At 41.7% G+C, this 17185-nt stretch overlaps 2 protein-coding genes across 6 annotated transcripts in view; one reads left to right on the forward strand and one right to left on the reverse strand.

Moving 5' to 3' along the window:
* Positions 1 to 108: 108 nt before the first annotated feature.
* LEPROTL1 (leptin receptor overlapping transcript like 1) lies at positions 109 to 5795 on the reverse strand. 4 transcript variants are annotated; one of them, XR_013956605.1, is made up of 6 exons: positions 5586 to 5795; positions 5164 to 5239; positions 3711 to 3897; positions 2211 to 2541; positions 1309 to 1350; positions 109 to 590 (listed from the first exon to the last, which is right to left on the reverse strand). XR_013956605.1 is itself a non-coding variant. In XM_080615586.1 (4 exons), exons 1-4 carry the CDS (start codon positions 5599 to 5601, stop codon positions 2425 to 2427), a joined length of 396 nt encoding a protein of 131 aa, XP_080471712.1. In that variant the 5' UTR covers positions 5602 to 5795; the 3' UTR covers positions 109 to 2424. The 4 variants fall into 4 exon arrangements, 1 of the variants encoding a protein (XP_080471712.1); XR_013956606.1 differs by having other exon boundaries at positions 1269 to 1350; XR_013956607.1 differs by having other exon boundaries at positions 109 to 1350.
* A 187-nt stretch (positions 5796 to 5982) lies between these two features.
* Positions 5983 to 17185, forward strand: part of SARAF (store-operated calcium entry associated regulatory factor) — a 36840-nt gene continuing 25637 nt past the window's right edge. The window contains exons 1-6 of one of the 2 annotated variants that reach the window (XR_013956781.1): positions 5983 to 6110; positions 6529 to 6704; positions 7943 to 8327; positions 11325 to 11433; positions 13420 to 13535; positions 14053 to 14176. Coding sequence is in view for 1 of the 2 variants with exons in the window: in XM_080617315.1 (XP_080473441.1) it covers positions 6005 to 6110; positions 6529 to 6704; positions 7943 to 8327; positions 11325 to 11433; positions 13420 to 13535; positions 14053 to 14078 (918 nt within the window). In the remaining variant the exon portion in view is untranslated. Of the gene's footprint in view, positions 6111 to 6528; positions 6705 to 7942; positions 8328 to 11324; positions 11434 to 13419; positions 13536 to 14052; positions 16834 to 17185 lie in introns of those variants that run through there. The other variant, XM_080617315.1, reaches the window with a different exon arrangement.

The following is a 17185-nucleotide window of genomic DNA, read 5'->3' on the forward strand; positions in this document are numbered from 1 at the left end:
TTCTTTATACATTTTATGGGGTAGTCCAAGTTAAATGACATGAATACCCACCCGGAAGAACTACGGAGTTATCTGAAAACTACATTAAAGAAAGAAAAAAGCAATGGGTACTTTAAACAAAATACTCATTTATTAGAGTATTTTTGATGAAACATACAGAACTCAAGATTGCTATTTAAAACTTTGATCAAAGTTTTTCCCTACAGAGGATGGTAATGCCATCTCAGTGCATTTTATATGGAAGCATCGTACCTCTCAAGTGTCTAGCTCTTAAACCAAAGCAACACTGCACATACACAGTGTGCAAGCAAAAGAACAAAAAACCAGTTAACATACAAAAAAAAGCATGGCCAATACATATGGTGTCAGCTTTATGGCCAGTGATCTGTAGAGTAGCATTATGTGTAGAAGATCGCTTAGCAGTACAAGAACGAGTAGGAAAACATAGCTCCTGACCACAGAAAAGGTAACAGATTCAATTTATACAAATCCTGTGCGTTCCTTCTTCACATGGACTGCAAAGGTAGCCACTGGTTTGGAAGATAGTCCGAAGCATCCATTCTGCTGGGGGCAGGGATGCAGAAGTCTCACTGGAAAAGGTGATGGAACAAGTGATTCTACAGCCCTCCAAACATCACCATCACAGGCAGCCTGGTGAGGCACTTACATGTGGCAGAGAGACCATGTGCTACAGACTGGCTCCTACACTAGTTTCTTGGCACCTATTTGTTCCTCTGCCAGCACAAACTGAGCTCTTATACACAGGACATTAACAAAGCAGAACATGTAGGTAGCTACACCCCTGCTGCCCTACCTGCTGGTTTCAGTTCCTTAAGTGTATCATCTAAGTGACTATCTTACTATCAGACTTCAAATAGCCAAGCTTTACATTTTGTTTACATCCGCATACAAATACTACACCTAAAACCCATGCCTTTTCATACTGCTCAGTTGTTAAACTAAATCATAGCAATCGTCAGCTTTTAATTATGCAAAGTAAGTTTTGTAGATGTTTTAAGAACTGAACAAATATATACTTTAGAAGTAGGTTTGGTCAAGTGTATCCCTGCATGTGGTACAATCAAACCTGGTTACCTGGCTCTCATCAACTATCTTGTCATGGAATGTCTAATGGAAGATTTTTTCAAATGAGAAATCCAGACAATTTGAGAGGTATGCAGAAAACTTGTCTTAAATATTTGAAGCTACATGTGCAATCTTACAGAACACAAGCTACAGTTACAGACATAACATTAAATCTTACTAACCAATAGTGCAGAAGAACTTAAAAACAGTCAGTGAACTCACAGTTCAGACAGTGACTTCCAAAAAAGTCATGTCTCAGATGCACTGTGTGAAAGGAAATAGAATTTAAAGGGAAAATTATTCTTAGGCAAGTTAACACAAAGTTTTAATCTACATTTGAAAAACTGTTTTATTATATATATATACTATGTATAAAATAAATTAAAAAGGGGAAGGAGGAAATAGCCTTGTATATGCTTCAAATTGACACAGACCAGTAGTTCCATAAATGAACATTTTACCATCTTTGTGGTAAAAGTTGACATAAAAGTTCAAAACCATACAATACTTATAAAGAGTTCAGAAGATATTTTTTTAAAAAATGGAATTTAAACATCATTTTCCCTTCCCCTACAATACACTTTAGTTTTGTATGTCATAGCATCAATACATTTAGAGAGTATGTGAGTATCACATCCCCTCAAGAACTAATAACAAAGCAGGTAAAAGTGCTAGCGGTGTTAAAATTGAGGACTTCTCTCAAAGAACTCCACCTGCTCCTCAGCCTTCTCCTGAAATGAAGGCTATCAACATTCATCACCCAGTCTGAGGTATGGGCTGAAGAAAAACCTGCAGCTGGCACTCCTCACCCTGCCTTGCCTCTGCTAAAACATAGCAAAGATCTGTTGATCTGGTAATTGACAACGGTGGTGCACAATCTCTTACCTCCATTCAGCTTGGATATAATTTAATCACAATGTAAAAAAAGTTATTTTGAAACACAGTATTAATGCTTAATTTCTTAAAGAAAAAAAAAAAAAAAACAAACCCACCAAAACCAACCAAACAACTTTAAATCCTCTTTGAAACCATGTTTAAATATTCTTGTTCCAGATTTAAAGCTTCACATAAACACTGGACAGAAGGATGACAATTTTAAACCAAGAGAGCACCTAAAAACGTACCATAGGTAAAAACGAAATCAGTCATCTCTCCACTTCATGAAAAATGTAGGAACCCTGTCAGCAACAGTAGTACACTCAGAACGAACAAGGTGAAAAGGAGCATCTAGAATACTCAAGAGGCTTGCTATGCTACTTCTCTTTATTGCCCATTCTCTCATTTGTATGGATGGCCACTGCATGACAAGATGCCTGTGATAGTTCTCTCGTCTTCCTTTCACCACTGCTGCCAGCTGAAGTCGTCATTGCTGCCAAAGACCAAGAAAAATCCTAGGATGGTGGCAAAGATGACTGTATTCCCCGTAAGAACAAGTGCACACGCACCCCAGTAGATCTGTGAACAAAGGGAATTTTGTTAGACGTGCTTTGAACTGAACACTGACAGGAAGAAAGTAATGTTTTAATGTCATGTTCTAGACAAAGTTCAGCAACAGGTCCATGATGCAAGAAGGTGGCATCTCATTATTTGGAGTTACACCAAGAAGGCTGGGTTCATCCAGAATGACTCAACCAACTCACAGCTAACCAAGCAGCACTGCATGGTTCTTTTAGCCACGCTCAAAGTGCTCGCTAGCAGGCACAGCTGTTTCGCTGCAGCACCCAAAAATAGTAAAGTAAGGCTATGTAGCAGCATCAAACACATCTGCAGGCCAGCTAGGCTTGCTGACCACGCTGTAAGACTTTTTTTAAACCTGCAAATATCATAGAATCACAGAATCAGAGAAATGTTTGGGTTGGAAGGGACCTTCAAAAGCTCATCTAGTTCCAACCCCCTGCCATGGGCAGGGACACCTTCCACTGGACCAGGTCTCTCACAGCCCCATCCAGCCTGGCCTTAAACACTTATATAATATCCCAGTAACAAAACAGGAGGTGACTGTTTTCCAAGGAGAGTGATTACTCACAGGCATTCAAACTGAGCCTCTGAGCTGTTCTTGCCTGAAGAGATTTTGTGAGAGAGCACTCCATGATTTTTGGACTTAGTAGTGCTCTCTGAAATGCACACAAACAAGGTAATCTTTTAAAGGATTTCAGTGAAAAGCCATATATTGGGAAAGATGTAATGACAACTCAGAAGTTTAGGAAAAAAAAAAAATCAATATAATGTACGGTGAGTGCAAAAAGGAATTGTTTATTCATGCTTCTTTAGCCCAACCGGTCAACAAACTGCCCTCAAAGTATTCTATACACTTTTATGTTTCTTTACTTGCCTGTTAAGTTTCCACTCTATTTTCTAGCCCCTTTTTTCTGCATTGCATATAGGCTGTTAGGTTTTATTCAACAGCCACGTGAAGCTATTGACAATCACGACATTCTGCCATGCTTCCATTTTAAGTATTAGTTTTTCTTGCAGGCAAGAAATCCTGTTCTGTTTCCACAGCAAGCGTCTTAAGTATGTATTTATAAGAATTACTTAGTGCATGAGAGCTTTACCTTCAGTAATTAACAGAACAAAGTTTTCTAGTAAAAACAAAAAAAAGAATAGATTGAAATATTACTAACCAGTTCTGCTCTGGCAAACACTATTGGTAGCCCAAATGCTGAGACAACAATGCCTGTTGTAAGAAATATTGCTAGCTCCTTGCAGGCATTACTTGTAGCATCTGTGTCATCTACTAATCTTCTTGCTATGCAGTATGGGATAGGAGACAGGATGTAAAAAAACAGAACAAACAGTGGCCAGTACTGACTGAAAAAGAAAGGAGAAGAAAAGTTAATCTTAACTTGATTTACTTCACATTCTTCCTAAAAATCAGTGCAAGACGTTTTCCCTATTCAGCACCCACATTCGGGACAGGCAGGCACATGCCCAGAGAAAGCAAATCCTCTTTGGAACCAGCTGACATTAACCAGTTTGTGAGCAGCTTCAGCTGACCTCAGCAGCAGAAAGCTCACTAACAGGATATTCACAAAGCATGACTTCATTAAGCAAGCCTACATCTAACGCCATATCACAACACAAGCTGAGCTCTGAAGTTTAACCTGTCAGCTTTCAGTGCACATCCACAGAACAGAGCACTCTTCTCAGCCCCAACACTCAGCTGCCACGGGGCACCAAGGCTTTCCTTTAATCTGAATATAACCAACAAAAACCTACAAAAATTGCACCATCAAATTTGGCAACGTTTTCTTTCATTGCTTGCAGCTCACCATACTAGATTTCTCAGACACAGTAATGCAGCTGCTCATTGTTTCAATAAAACCTTATGGCATTGTTTGGAGTGTGGCTGCATAGCTGCATAATGATCTCCTTACTAGGGGGCCGTGTCACTAGCCCTGGTTTTGCAGCATAAGCAAGCTGGTGTAAGAAAGGGAATCATGTGTAAAGAACTGCGATGCACAACCACTAACAGGGCCAGTAACAGAATATTTAACATTAAGTAAGTCAATTTAAAAGATTTTCTGTTAAAATCAGCATTCACTTGCAAAGGGTCAAAGCCATAGGCCTAACTTTCTCAGCTTCTGGTCTACTACTTTGTATGTTCTGGCAAGAGGAAGACAGGGATGAGCAGACCAAAAGCACATACAGTTATTGCAGACGCTGCAATACAAAGCGTGGTGCAGTGCCCACTTTATAGTCACTGACAGTCCAGCTACCACCAAGTAGGCAGAGAAAAGGCAAACACTTCCCCAGTAATACACACTATCTACGTTGGGAGAAGCCATCTGCCTGTCAATACCAGACGGACAACACCGGGCACATGTTAGTGCAGCACATTCTTTAGCAGTTTACAACCAGGCCTGGTAAAACTTAACTTCTGTTGCCTTCATTTTTCTAATTAATTAATCCTGGCTGACCCGGGCTGGTTTTTTTTTTTTTTTTTTGAAGCTAAAAATACCCCAAATCTCTCCCACCCACAAATAACTTATCAGTCCATCATTACAACAGCAAGACTATTCCACAGTTACAGCCATGCAAACAAAACCCGAGGAATAGGAAGAGAGTGCGCATTACTTGTACTGAGGAAGGGCACATCCGAGCATCAGGAACATCAGTCCGACCGCTCCCCCGAAGGACAGGCTAATCAAGGCTACAGCGGGAATACAAACCGACACAGGTGAAGGGTCCCATAAGCCGCAGAAACCACCGACCACCACCGCCAGGTAAACGCGACCGCGGCCCGGCCGCAGACAGAGCCCCGCTGTGGCCCGGGCAGCCCTGGGAGAACCCTGTTTCCCTCCCAGGGCAGAGGCCCCCTACGGCTACCGGGCCTCTGCCGGGGTGCAGCCCGAGCGGCGGTGGCCCCAGGCCCAGCCACCCCTCCCCTCCTCGACACAGGGCCTCGGGCGCCGCACAGGACACCGTGGGGAACGGGGGAGAGGGAACGGGGGAGAGAGGACGGGTGGAGCGCGCCCGTTCCGCCGCGCCGCGCGCACCTTTGATGCCGGCCATGGCGCCGCCCGTCCCGCGAGCCGCACCGGCGGAGGGCCCCGCGCCGGGAACCGGAACTGGCGCGGCCGGGAGGAGAGCGCGTATGCGCAGAGCCTAGTCCCACCCCGTCTCCTCCCGCGTTCCGGCCACGTGACACGCGTTACTTGATGTGTGCGCGTGAACGGTCGCGGCATCAGCTCCACCCCGTCTGCGAAGCGCGGGAAGCCGATGCCTCGCTGTCACGCGAAGCCCTCCCGCGGGACTCCGCCCCCTCATCTCCCATTGGCCCTGATGGCTACCAGGCTGGGGTGTCCGGGTGGTGCCCGGTGCGCATGCTCAAGTTCTTGCCTCGCCCCTTCCGGTAGCATCAGCCAATGAGAGGTGTTGTCTGCGGAGGGGAGGGTTGAGTCACCTTAGAGCTGTTATGGCGGCTGCTGGGTGGGCTGCGGCTGAGGCCCGGTCCTTCTCTGTGCTCTTCCTGCTCCTACTCTGCGCTGTCGCGGGCCCCGCGTGGGGCTGGGGCCAGCACGGTGAGAGCCGTGGGGCAGGCTGCGTCTCTGTGAGGTCCTTAGTTGCTTCTTGCGTGTCTCCCGTCATTATGGCGGCGGGGCGGGTTCTGCCGGTTAGCGGCGGCCTGGTGTGGGGAGGGGGAGGCTCTGAGCCTGTACCAGGAAGGCTTCTTGGTTTTGGCTCGCTTTAAATTGTCTTGTAGCGCATAATAATCTCCCTGTGCGATCTTCGGTGTTTGTACATTCTGGGAGGAATATCCCAGATCTCCTCCCAAGGGACGGGGAACTCTGCTGTGTTCCTCTCTGAGTCCTTGGTGCTTCTGAAGGCTTCGTCTCTTAAACAAGCACGCCGTTGTGTCCTTTGTATCGTCAGCCTTGTCCTGAAAGGACGCCTCTGTGTCATCTGGACAAATGTTGACCTTTGTGCCACCTGTTTCAGGGAAGGTTCTGCTGCGGGAGGTGCAGGCGCTCACTCTCCACAGAGGGCAGTACACGACAGCCCGGCGGACAGCTGCAGTCCCTCAGTTACAGTGCACAGGAGGCACTGCTGGATGCTCCCACATCCCAGAGGTTGTTCAGTGTTACAACAAAGGTTGGGATGGTTATGATGTACAGGTAACTGTCTAAAACTGGTTAAACGTTTAATGAAGTCCTTTTCCCCTAGACTTTGCAACTGCCGAAGTGACAGTGCCAGAGTCAGTTCATTTTGCCTCTTGCTAGAGGACCTTTAACAACTAAAACTTAACGTAAATACTTCTTGGATTTGGATTTTTCATGCTGTAGGTATAGCTTTGAAATATTTCTAAGGTCTCTAATGTAAAAACGTTGTGTAGCAAGCCTTTGTTAATTTTAGTTAAAATGTTTGAGTTTAGAAAATCAAAATCTTGTGAACCCCAGAGGATGCTTTTGCTTTGATTTTGCTGCATAGTTTTCCAATTTTTATTAGAGTAGAAGGGGCTATAAATATTTGCGTCACTTCAGCTTTACCTTTTAAAAGCTAAGTTTCAGACTTGCATGCATGACTTCCTCTTGCATGTTAGTTTGTCAGTACTAGTCGGTAAATAGTCAGGTATTGTTGTTTTGTTAGCTACAGCCTAGGCTTCTGCTAATAGATTAACCAGGAATCAAGGCTGAAGGTAATTAAAACTGACACAGTTTTGCAAAAGTACAGTCAAACTTGAATTAGCAGTTGGTACTGGTGTCCTGATTTATTATTTAGAAACTACTTTTTTTTGGGGGGGGGGAGGTCTCCCAAAAAAATGTGTTACTTGCAGTTAGAGGTGATAGTTAAGTTCAGCTATGTCAAGGAAATATGAGACAGAGGAACTGGCATATATTCAACTGCATAATTGCAGTCTGATTGTTAAAGTGTTGCATATGAATGCCTAATGATGGCTGTCCCACTTTCTTTTGATTTCTATGTGGACACAAATGTCATCAGGTCCACTGGATTTCACGCTTCCATGTTATGTTTTTGCAGCTGCCATCCAGTTCACATGGGACAGGCGTTTATTAAGTAACTGTTGATGGGCTACAAGTTATTTTTAGAAGTATTCCTGTGCCTGAAGAAGGGATACTTGAAAAACCTGTTCAGTGGATCTTCCAGAGTTGTAACTGTTCTGTGTTTTGAAATACTGGATTTTTTTTTAACTTCCAGGATTCTAAAAGACAGTCTTCGTTCACTTCAAATTCCCTGTCCTTTTCAAAATAAGAATACTCAGAAATTTCTTACCCTGGGGCCTTTTAGATGCTTTGTTAGCAATTGCAGCTTTATTTTGGAGCGTATCTGGGGGAGCAGACAGGTATTTTCATCCCTGGAGCAAGAGGTTTTACTTTGTGTCTATTTTTTTCAGTGGCAGTGCAAAGCAGACCTGAAAAATACCCACCGGTTTGGACAGATCGAAGTGAGCTGTGAAGGCTATGATTACCCAGATGATCCTTACATCTTAAAGGGCTCCTGTAGTTTGCTGTTCAGGCTAGAGCTGACTGATGAAGGTGAAAGGAAAGTGAAAAACCCTGGAAGCTTCAGCTATTATGAGTCAAGGAGGGATTCTTCTGATTCTAGTGCTGGAGCAATTCTTGTAGTTGTTCTCCTGGCTCTTGCTTTTGGAGTATACAAGTTCTTCCTCAGCAACCAGCAGCCTGAGCAGAGTTCTGGTGATGGTGATGGATTCACTAGGCCTTCCTGGCAGAGTCATCAGGCACCTCCTCCTCCTGGTTTTAAGTCCAGCTTCACAGGTAGGGCTATAAGACATTTGCAGCTCTCAAAATAGTAAGTAGGATGGTCTTGTTTTATTTGCAGTAAATGCAGGTGGGATGGCAGTTACCTCTGTGAATTGGCTGCAGAGCCTGCAGCCAGCAGTGCGTTCTCTTCTTCATTCAAAAGTGAAAGTAAGAACTTGGTTTACGACAGGCTTTCAGGGCAAGCTGTCCTTTGAAAATCCATCTCGCTGTGCTCTGCAAGTGTTCTTTTCATGCTCTGAGAAACAGAAGGATTGTGACAGAATCATTTTCATAAAAAATCCGGAAGAGAGAATGGTCTCACACAGGCAGAAACAAACTCATGCCAAAGAAGAACTTCAAAGCTTTGCAGAAGGGCCTTTCAGCTGTTGGGCTGCTGATCCCTGATTTCATTCACAAAGCAACTGATGGAATTAAGTGTCATGTACTGGTCCTGTTTAACAGGTGCTTCAGTGTAGTCCCAGTGGTTGAAAGATTGGCTCCCAGAGCATAAAGCAGTGTCTGAGGCTCATGTGGTACCTTTCATCTGAAGTTGGAAATTCCATGTGCAGTGACAAGACTGCTGTAAGAAAAAGATACGCTTTTTCTTTTCCCAGAAAACTGATTACTTTTGTCACTTAATAAATGATCTGCCTTAGAAGGTCACAGTGTCCAAGGGAAATAAACATGATTCATCTGGTGTGTGACCAACTCGTTTAATTAACCCTGTGAACACATGAGATGCTCACAGCATTGGAACTCAGATTATGTTCTGACAAGTTGTTTGGTTTGGTTTATTTTGTGAGATAGAGATGGGGTTCTATCTAGTAAATAAATAGCAAGGATTAAGTTTACTAAAATATAACCTTTTGACGAAGTAATGCTTGTCAGTGCTTTCCTCTAGGTTGGCTCAAGCCATTTGGCCAACAGAGGGTGCCAGTATAACTCTTTTGGATACCCGTGTGCAGGGCATGTGCAGCACTTTCGAATGTACCTGCAGCAGAAAATTAAAGGGATTCTGCCTCTGTATTACTAGTGACTTTGCAATTTGGTTTCTGTGTAGTTATTTCAGACCTCAGACAGTCTGTCTATGCTGCGTGTGCATCTGTGACTTAGTGTGGACATGCCACTTGCCACTGGCATTATTGTATTAGTTTCTAAAAGCTCTGGTCATAAGACAGGATGCTGTCATACTGGGCACAGGCAGAACAGAACAAGGAGTTACTTTTTTTTTTTTCCTGTCCTGTTTCTTGTCAGTTAGTTGCACCAATGCATTTTTCATTGCAGGAGTCTGAAATCTAGCAAGGGTAGGACCTTGAAAGTACATTTTCTTGATGATTATTGAAAATCGAGACACTTAAAGTGCAGATTGGGAGCCATATGAGGCTTAACTTACAGCACTTTTAATAACTGCTGTCAATGATTTTTTCCTTGGATTTCAAACAGAATGAGGAGGAAAACCGATTGAATGTGGGGCCAGCTTAAAAACATTATATGTTATGCTGCTTCATTAATCCAGTGTCTGCCTTAGATTTTGGCAGTGGAGTAGAAGCACATCTCTGAGTGTATATGTCCATGTATTCCAGGAATGTAATAGTCTTTGAAAATCCAGATGGTAATGAAAAGCAATGTGGTTCACTTATTGCTGTTAATATTTAATTTGCTTAATTTAAAATCCCCTTAACATTCAGGATGTGTTCTGTGAAACTTGTTTAGCTAGCCTATCTTAAGTTCCACGTTTTCTCTGTTAGTGGTTTGACATGATCCTTGATGTTTACTGTAGATATTTCAACAAGAAATGGCTGTTTTCTGAGTCAACGTTCAGCCATGGTGCTTTTGAACAAATGAGTTAGTTCATCTTCCTGATTAATAATGTTTTACAGTAAATTAAGTGCTTTTTTTGCTGTTGTTATTCCAAATCAGCTTAGTTTAATAGTTACATCATCCCATTGAGTTTCTTTCTCCCAATGCATTCAGATTGAAAGTCAGCATCATATCCAGTGTATCCTTAAACTGATTTATTTTTTTTTTTAATCTTTCATAATTTCAAACAATCCACACCAGTTTGAAGATAAACAAGGCTTCATATAACTTTGACATACAAAATCTGTTTCACTTAACTTAGGTGGGCATTCTTCAGGAAGACCCTGATGTCACCTTCAGTCCTTGCCTTTTACACTTCCTTATGTGTTAAAATTGTGGTTGAGCTTATTCTTGTACCTGTGTTTTTCTCTAGACCAGAAAATGATTCTACTTTGGTTTTGTATTTTCTCTTTTAATTTCTGAGCAGAAGAAGACGTTTGATTATGAGTCAGAACCTCATGTTATGCACGTCACATGTAAAAAATCTGTGACTCCCCTTCCCCCCTAACCCACTTGATACGCTTGCAGTTTCATTGCAGTATTTGTCAAGCTTGGTGACTCATGCATAATGAGAACTTTGCAATGTGACTGCAGTTAGGGTGTCTTTTGATAACAAATACCAGACTGGGAGTACCAGAAACAATACAAAGTAATGTTAGCCATTAGACTGAGATACTCAAAATGTGCAGCTGTTCTGAGTGAGATTAGAAGCTGTGTGTCTTAGTGGTTAGTTCACTGTTTGGTCTTAATTACTTGATTTCTGTTCCTGCGTCTGCTTCTGGCCTGCTCTGTGACCTTGAGTAGATTATTCTTTCTTCATTTTCTTTCTATTTTTAATCTAACTTGTCTGTTTATAAATCTGCAGGCAGGGACGCTTTGCCATGTTTTGCAAACATCAGGGCTGTGAGATTGAGTGGAAGCTATTTTTTAACATGAAGCTCCTTACATTAGTATTTGTTTCTGTGGGTTTTTTTCCTGCTTTCCAAACTGTGGGGCTTTTCAATTTAAGCTTCATCAGGAATCTTCTGAAACTGGAACAAGTTTATTGTCTAATTTTCCATTATTTTTAATAGGGGAGAATGTTGTTGCAACAGCTGGCCTGAGGACTAGGTGCCACTAACTTATCTGTTTCTCATTTTCATTTTATTTAAGGTGACAACAGCTTTGGGGCTCATTCCTATCACGGAACCAATTCAGGACCAGGATTTTGGACTGGATTAGGAGCGGGAGGCTTGCTAGGCTACTTGGCTGGCAGTCACAGGTAAAATATGCATGCTACCAGATTTTATGTATTTAAGCTTTTACTGGCTATGCTATATACTGCATTTGCATTGTTTCTAAGCGTTCGGGCCTGTATTGTTCAAGCCATAAAATCCTACTGCCAGAACAATTTTGAGAGGCAATCTATAGCTCCAGCAGCAAAGACATTTTAAGCATGTTTCTGGATAAGAGGAATTGGGAAGACTGAGGTACTTTGTTCCGCTTTAGCTGATTATTCTGACCTGGCACAATGGCCTGCAGATTTAAAATGAGCATTTAAACAATCCATCCTCAAGCTGCCTTAAAACAAATAATAATATTAAGCATAAAGTCACCTGCAGATGGGTTTCTTGTATCAGTGTCATCTCTCCTAAAGTCAGCCTGGATGGCAGCTACTCTTCTGCAATACTCAGTATGGTCAAATTTAACAGCCTTTTAATCTACAGGCTCCTAATGGCCTATGTGTGGAAATCCAAGAGGTGTGGTTTTCCAAAGAACTTGTAGGTCGTGTGCGAGTTGCATTTTTGGAAAAAACGTAACAGTATTCAAAAGCAGCTTCAGTGCTGGAGTAAGCATCTGCTGGTCATGTTTGCTAAACACTTTTAAACATTTAAAACACATCCTTTTTAGATAAACAGTTTAAAGTGAGCAATTGCTGCCATTTTAGGCTTGACTAGAGAAAATATGTGCTCCTGCAGGGAATCTTTAGAGCTCAACAAGGTTCCTCTGTTTATCAAATAACTGCATGTGTATCAAGTCTAATCCTGTAGGAATGCAGTAATAGATTAAATATAGCCACATACGTTTTTCTACATTGAAAGTTTGTGTTAAAGCATCTGTCTCCACTGTAAAGTTTGAGGGTTGTTGGTAATGACAGAAGCATTATCAGGATTGCCTGTTTATTAAGGAACTAAAACTTGGGAGGTAAGAGAATTTCTAAAGTGCCTAATGTGCAGTCTTGATCTCGTAGAGTCAAGTAAGATGGAACTGAGATGATGATGCCATCGACAGTAGAAATTGTCTATAAAATCATTTTAGAGCTTTAGAGGTTTAAAGGTTGTATCTTGGATTAATGATCTTAGAGGTCTTTTTCAACCAAAAAGATTGTATGATTCTATGATCTTATTATATTAACTGCGCTAAGAATGATAAAAGTTATTATGTCCCAAAGGTTTTGTTGACTTGATATTTCTTAAGTCTTAAATATGTCCCTTGTGTTTAAGCATTGTATTTATGTATTATCTACATACAGGCTGGTTCCTTGATTTCCACACACGCACCCCATTTCAGTAGCCTCCTCTTACTGTTCAAGATTAGGGGCTGAAGTGAATATTTAAGTCCAAGCGTATGAACAAGCTTCCTACCTTGGGCTTCTTTTATTTTAAAATAGTTAATTTATTTTATAACTTTTCTCAGTCATTTGAAATGATGTGCCTGAAAATGCTGGTCAGAATGTGTGAGAGAAAGGTTTGTAAACTTCAGTGGCAGGAAATTCCATATCCATAGAAGCAAGTAATTTGATTCAGTGAGTCAAAGGTCATGATGTTAGTCTTAATGATACAACATTTTCAAAGTAGTTAAAAGAACAAAACAGAGGGATATTTTCTTTTTTGTCTTAATGTGGCTGGGATGTAACTGTATTTGCCCAAGTGTATTTAAACTTCAGGTGTCAAATCTACTTTCTTGTCTGACAGAATCAAAAGTCAGGATTTCAGAGGGAAATATTTCCTCATTTTCAATTGTTAGAATTGCTTATCCTGAAGCATGAGGTTTAATTTCCTTTTGGAAGTCTGCAGTTGTTATTGTGACAACACTGGATATTCTTGTTCTTGACATGTTAACACATTAAATGGGGAGATTTCCAGCTTTGAAACAACTGCCTGCTTACAGTTTCCCCTCAGATGCAGTTTCATTGTTTGGAATGGTAACTACTTAATTTTTCATAATGTCACTAATGAAACCTTCTTTCTCCTCTGTTTCTCATCAGAGCACGGCCACATTCCCCATACTACAATATGTGGACAGATCACACAGCTGCACCTCCAATGAATGGGCAGCCAAGCAATGCCACACAAGATAGTTCAGGGACAAGAACTGCTTCTGGTAAGGCAAAAGACTCTTTAATCTCATGAAGCTAGAGAGACTTTAACCTATCAAAAATACACTGGTGTTAGCTGAGGTTCAGCAAGCACCCTGTGTTTTATTTTACCTGTTGGTACAGGTGGGCATGTAATGGTGTCCCTTATTTCTGTTTCTGTTCAACTAGGGCAGTATTGTGGGGTATGAAGCCCCCCACCGGCCTACAGCGGCCATGGTACCTCCAGTGTCAGGCTTGTCTTTGCCTGCAAGGTGCATTAGTTTAAGGCTCTCCCCTTTGGCATGCACTACCCATGCCCTTCTCTAGCAAACATGTATAAGCATGTTCTTTGTAGAAAGCGGGTTGTCTAAACTGCAAGAACGGAATATTTCTCAGGCTGTTCAGCCCATAGTTGCTTGCTTTTGTACTTTATGTGATTATGTTTAACTCATCTCACTTGCCACCTTTATCCTTTTCAGAGCTACAGAGCTCTGTGGAAAGGCTATGGTGGAGCTGACAATTTTTATTTTCTTGTCTTTGCAGGGTTTGGGGGCACAAAACGAAGATGAAGTCCTTCACATTATTACATCTGAGTGATTGAACTAATCTCCCTGTGTACTAGTACTTTTTTATTAGTAGTAGGCTTCAGAAGTGGATATGAAAAAAGGTGTGAAGGACTAGAGTTTTAAGAATTCCTTACTTTCCCTGTGGAAATGTTTAGGGTATCACAGGTGTACAGTGCCTGTACATGAGGGATTGTGGCACTGGTAGCCTTGCCGGATCCACAAAGCCAAGCAGCTTACTCATGTTCTGGTCTTAATTTCATTTAATCCAGAATTTCTGAGGAAAGAGCATCTGAAAGCCTAGTGTGTGAGGCACCTGATACCTGAGGGGTGCTGCTGTCTGAAACTACTCTTGTTTGTCAAATTGTGAACATTACTGTACGTGCAGTCAGCTACTCAGATGAGTGTTGGGTGTTTACCTTAGTGGACAAAAGCAAAACTATATGTATAGAGACAGAAACTAACATTAATGTTTGTATCTGTGCTATGTGACTATTGGAGCCAAAATTTCAGATTTGAGGATGCTCCATGTTGTAGGGTTCACCCAAGTGGCTCTGCAGACCTGGCGGGTTTTGTGTTTAAATTATGAAGAAAAATTAAACATGAAATGGGACAAGATGGTCCTTCTTTAAATCGGACCTTTTTCTGGAAGACTGAGGTCATTTAAGCTAGGGTGGCTACAGCCACTTAGCCCACATTGAGGCTCCAGACTTTTCTTTTACAGTGGGTGTTAGCAATGCTTTGAAAACCTTCTAATGTGAACAGTCTGTCCTGGACACTGTAAATCAAAGGTGGTGACTGCAGAAGGGAAGGAGCATTCTTAATCCAAAGGTAGTAGTATCTTGAGAACACGTAGGAGGCCTTGAGACTAAGCAGAGAAAGGAAATTGAATGTCTAATGGGATGTAAACTTTCCCAAATGTACCTTTTAAAACAAAGCGCTGTCAAAGAGTGGGAAGCAGAGAGGCCTTGCTTTGTTCTGTGATGATGGTTTGGGGCTCTGACAAGCATCATGTTGTTCTTGTGTGATTGACAGTGCCCTAGAGAGGCAGTGCTGAAAAGAAACAGAAATTTCTCAGGGCTGGGAGGGGAAAGAAGAGTGAGAAATGGGCTGCTTGACCACTAGGTCTTCTCCAGAGGCAATCTTAACGCAGCTTAGAAGTGTGTGTGTGTGCACGCACAACTTTTCTACACTGGCAGCAGCCTAAGAAGCATATCCCATCCTTGGGAAAATACTGTGTCTGGGATTTGATGTAAACTGCTGCAGCAAAAGCAGAGCACTGTTCTGCTGATACAAACTGTGTATCTGTGAGGAGATTCAGCAGGTATGGTTAGTCTAGGAAAGTGGCTTCAGCGTTACTCATCAAAAAGCAACTATGTCTGTTAATGAGAACAGAAATGATTGGCTCAAATGCTAATGCCTGAGTTCAGTGTTTGGCTTAAGCAACAACAGCAGCAAAAGAAAAGAAATCTTTAAGAAATTAGCAGAAGCTATGACAAAGTGTAGAGCTTGCACTGAAAACATGGAGATCATAATAAAATTGATAACTTGAGAATAAAATAGTGGTTTGCTTCTCAGAGCAGAGCTGCTTGTGTATTGGGAAAAAATGCCTTCATTAACAGACTGCTCTATCAACATAGGAAGCCTGTTAGAAAGTTTAACCTTTTATGAGGAAAAGTATATGATAAATTCCTAACTTTTTGACCAAATATAGCAAAATAATGTATTTTAAATGTGAAGGTCTTATGTCTAAGTGTATTCAGGTTGAAACTTGTCACTGTCAATACTCTTTGCCAACTAATTACCTAACAATGAAACTGGATTTCTGCTAACTGGGTAGTTGGAAGCTGAAGTTTGCTCTGAAGTTATGGTGTGTTACAAAATGCTTTAAACAATGTTTTCATTTGTATTTATAGCTTCTGCATGAAATGTGATTTGATGCATAAACCTGATAAATTACTGTTGTTTCGGAATCTGTTTGTAGGATACTTTTGCCCTTCCCTTTGATAAAACAGTAAGTGAACAAGGAGTATTTTTGTCTTTAAAGCACTGTCTTGAGGTCTTCAGGCATGACACGGTTTGGTTTTCAGGGTTACCTATCTCTCACCATTCACTTCCTGGATGGTGTAATAATATCCTTTACCCCCTGACACAGAGCTGGTGAACTGTATATTGTTTCAACAAAATAAACCAATACCAGGAATAACATTATTTAATTGATTGGATTTTCAGTAACAAAATACTGAACTGGATAAGGAAACAAAGGATTTCTTGTAAATCAGGGTTTCACATCGCAGTCTGCAGAAAAGCTCTGTGATGTTGGCAAGTTCCTGGTTTTGCAAGATGATTATCTGAACCTTTCAAAAGTTATGATCCCTGCTGCTGTTCCCAGTTGTGGATACAGCAGAACTCTACCCTGAGATAGCAGCTGATGGATCTGCTTCTTATACTGAGAATGTGTTGCTGCTGAACAGAGACATGGCCTACATAGGTAGCCTCTTGGCTAGTAAAGTAGGGTTAAACAATTCTGATAGAAGAGTTTGCTTGATTAAGGATGTCGAGGCTCCTGAATCAAAAGAACTTGTGGAAAGCAGCTTAGAGCTCATACTTGTGGGAGACCTCACTCCCTGAACATCTGGACTGGAAGGCCCTAGTCTTCCTTCTGCTCCTAAACAGGGTTTTGGCAGCATCTTCACAGGAACTCCATAGTTGCAAGGCATATGTAAATGCTTAAACTGTTAAATGCTGTTGCAGGATAATTGCAGCTCTACTTGGCACCTGGGACTACTCCTACTCTGATACTGCTTGCATCCTCACACAAAGTTAAAGCTCATTACAGGAACAAAACTCCTGGTTTTACAGCTGACTTCCCCTGAAGCATGTGATGAAAGAAAAAAAGATGCACAGAGATAAGCTTTCTCTGTGCCGCTATCTTGTGACTCAACTCCCAGGTCAGATCTTGGCTAGTTCTGCAGACTTTTCATGCCAATGCAACTTGTTCTTTTTGCTGGGTGCAAAGTGTGTGTTAGACTCGTCTGCAAGGAGAGATGGTATGTTGTGTTAGGCTTGCTTTTTACAGACAAATCTTCTGTGATCATCACTTTATATCACTG

This window comes from Psittacula echo (genome assembly GCF_963264785.1).
Source record: "Psittacula echo genome assembly, chromosome: 1".
Lineage (NCBI taxonomy): Eukaryota > Metazoa > Chordata > Aves > Psittaciformes > Psittacidae > Psittacula > Psittacula echo.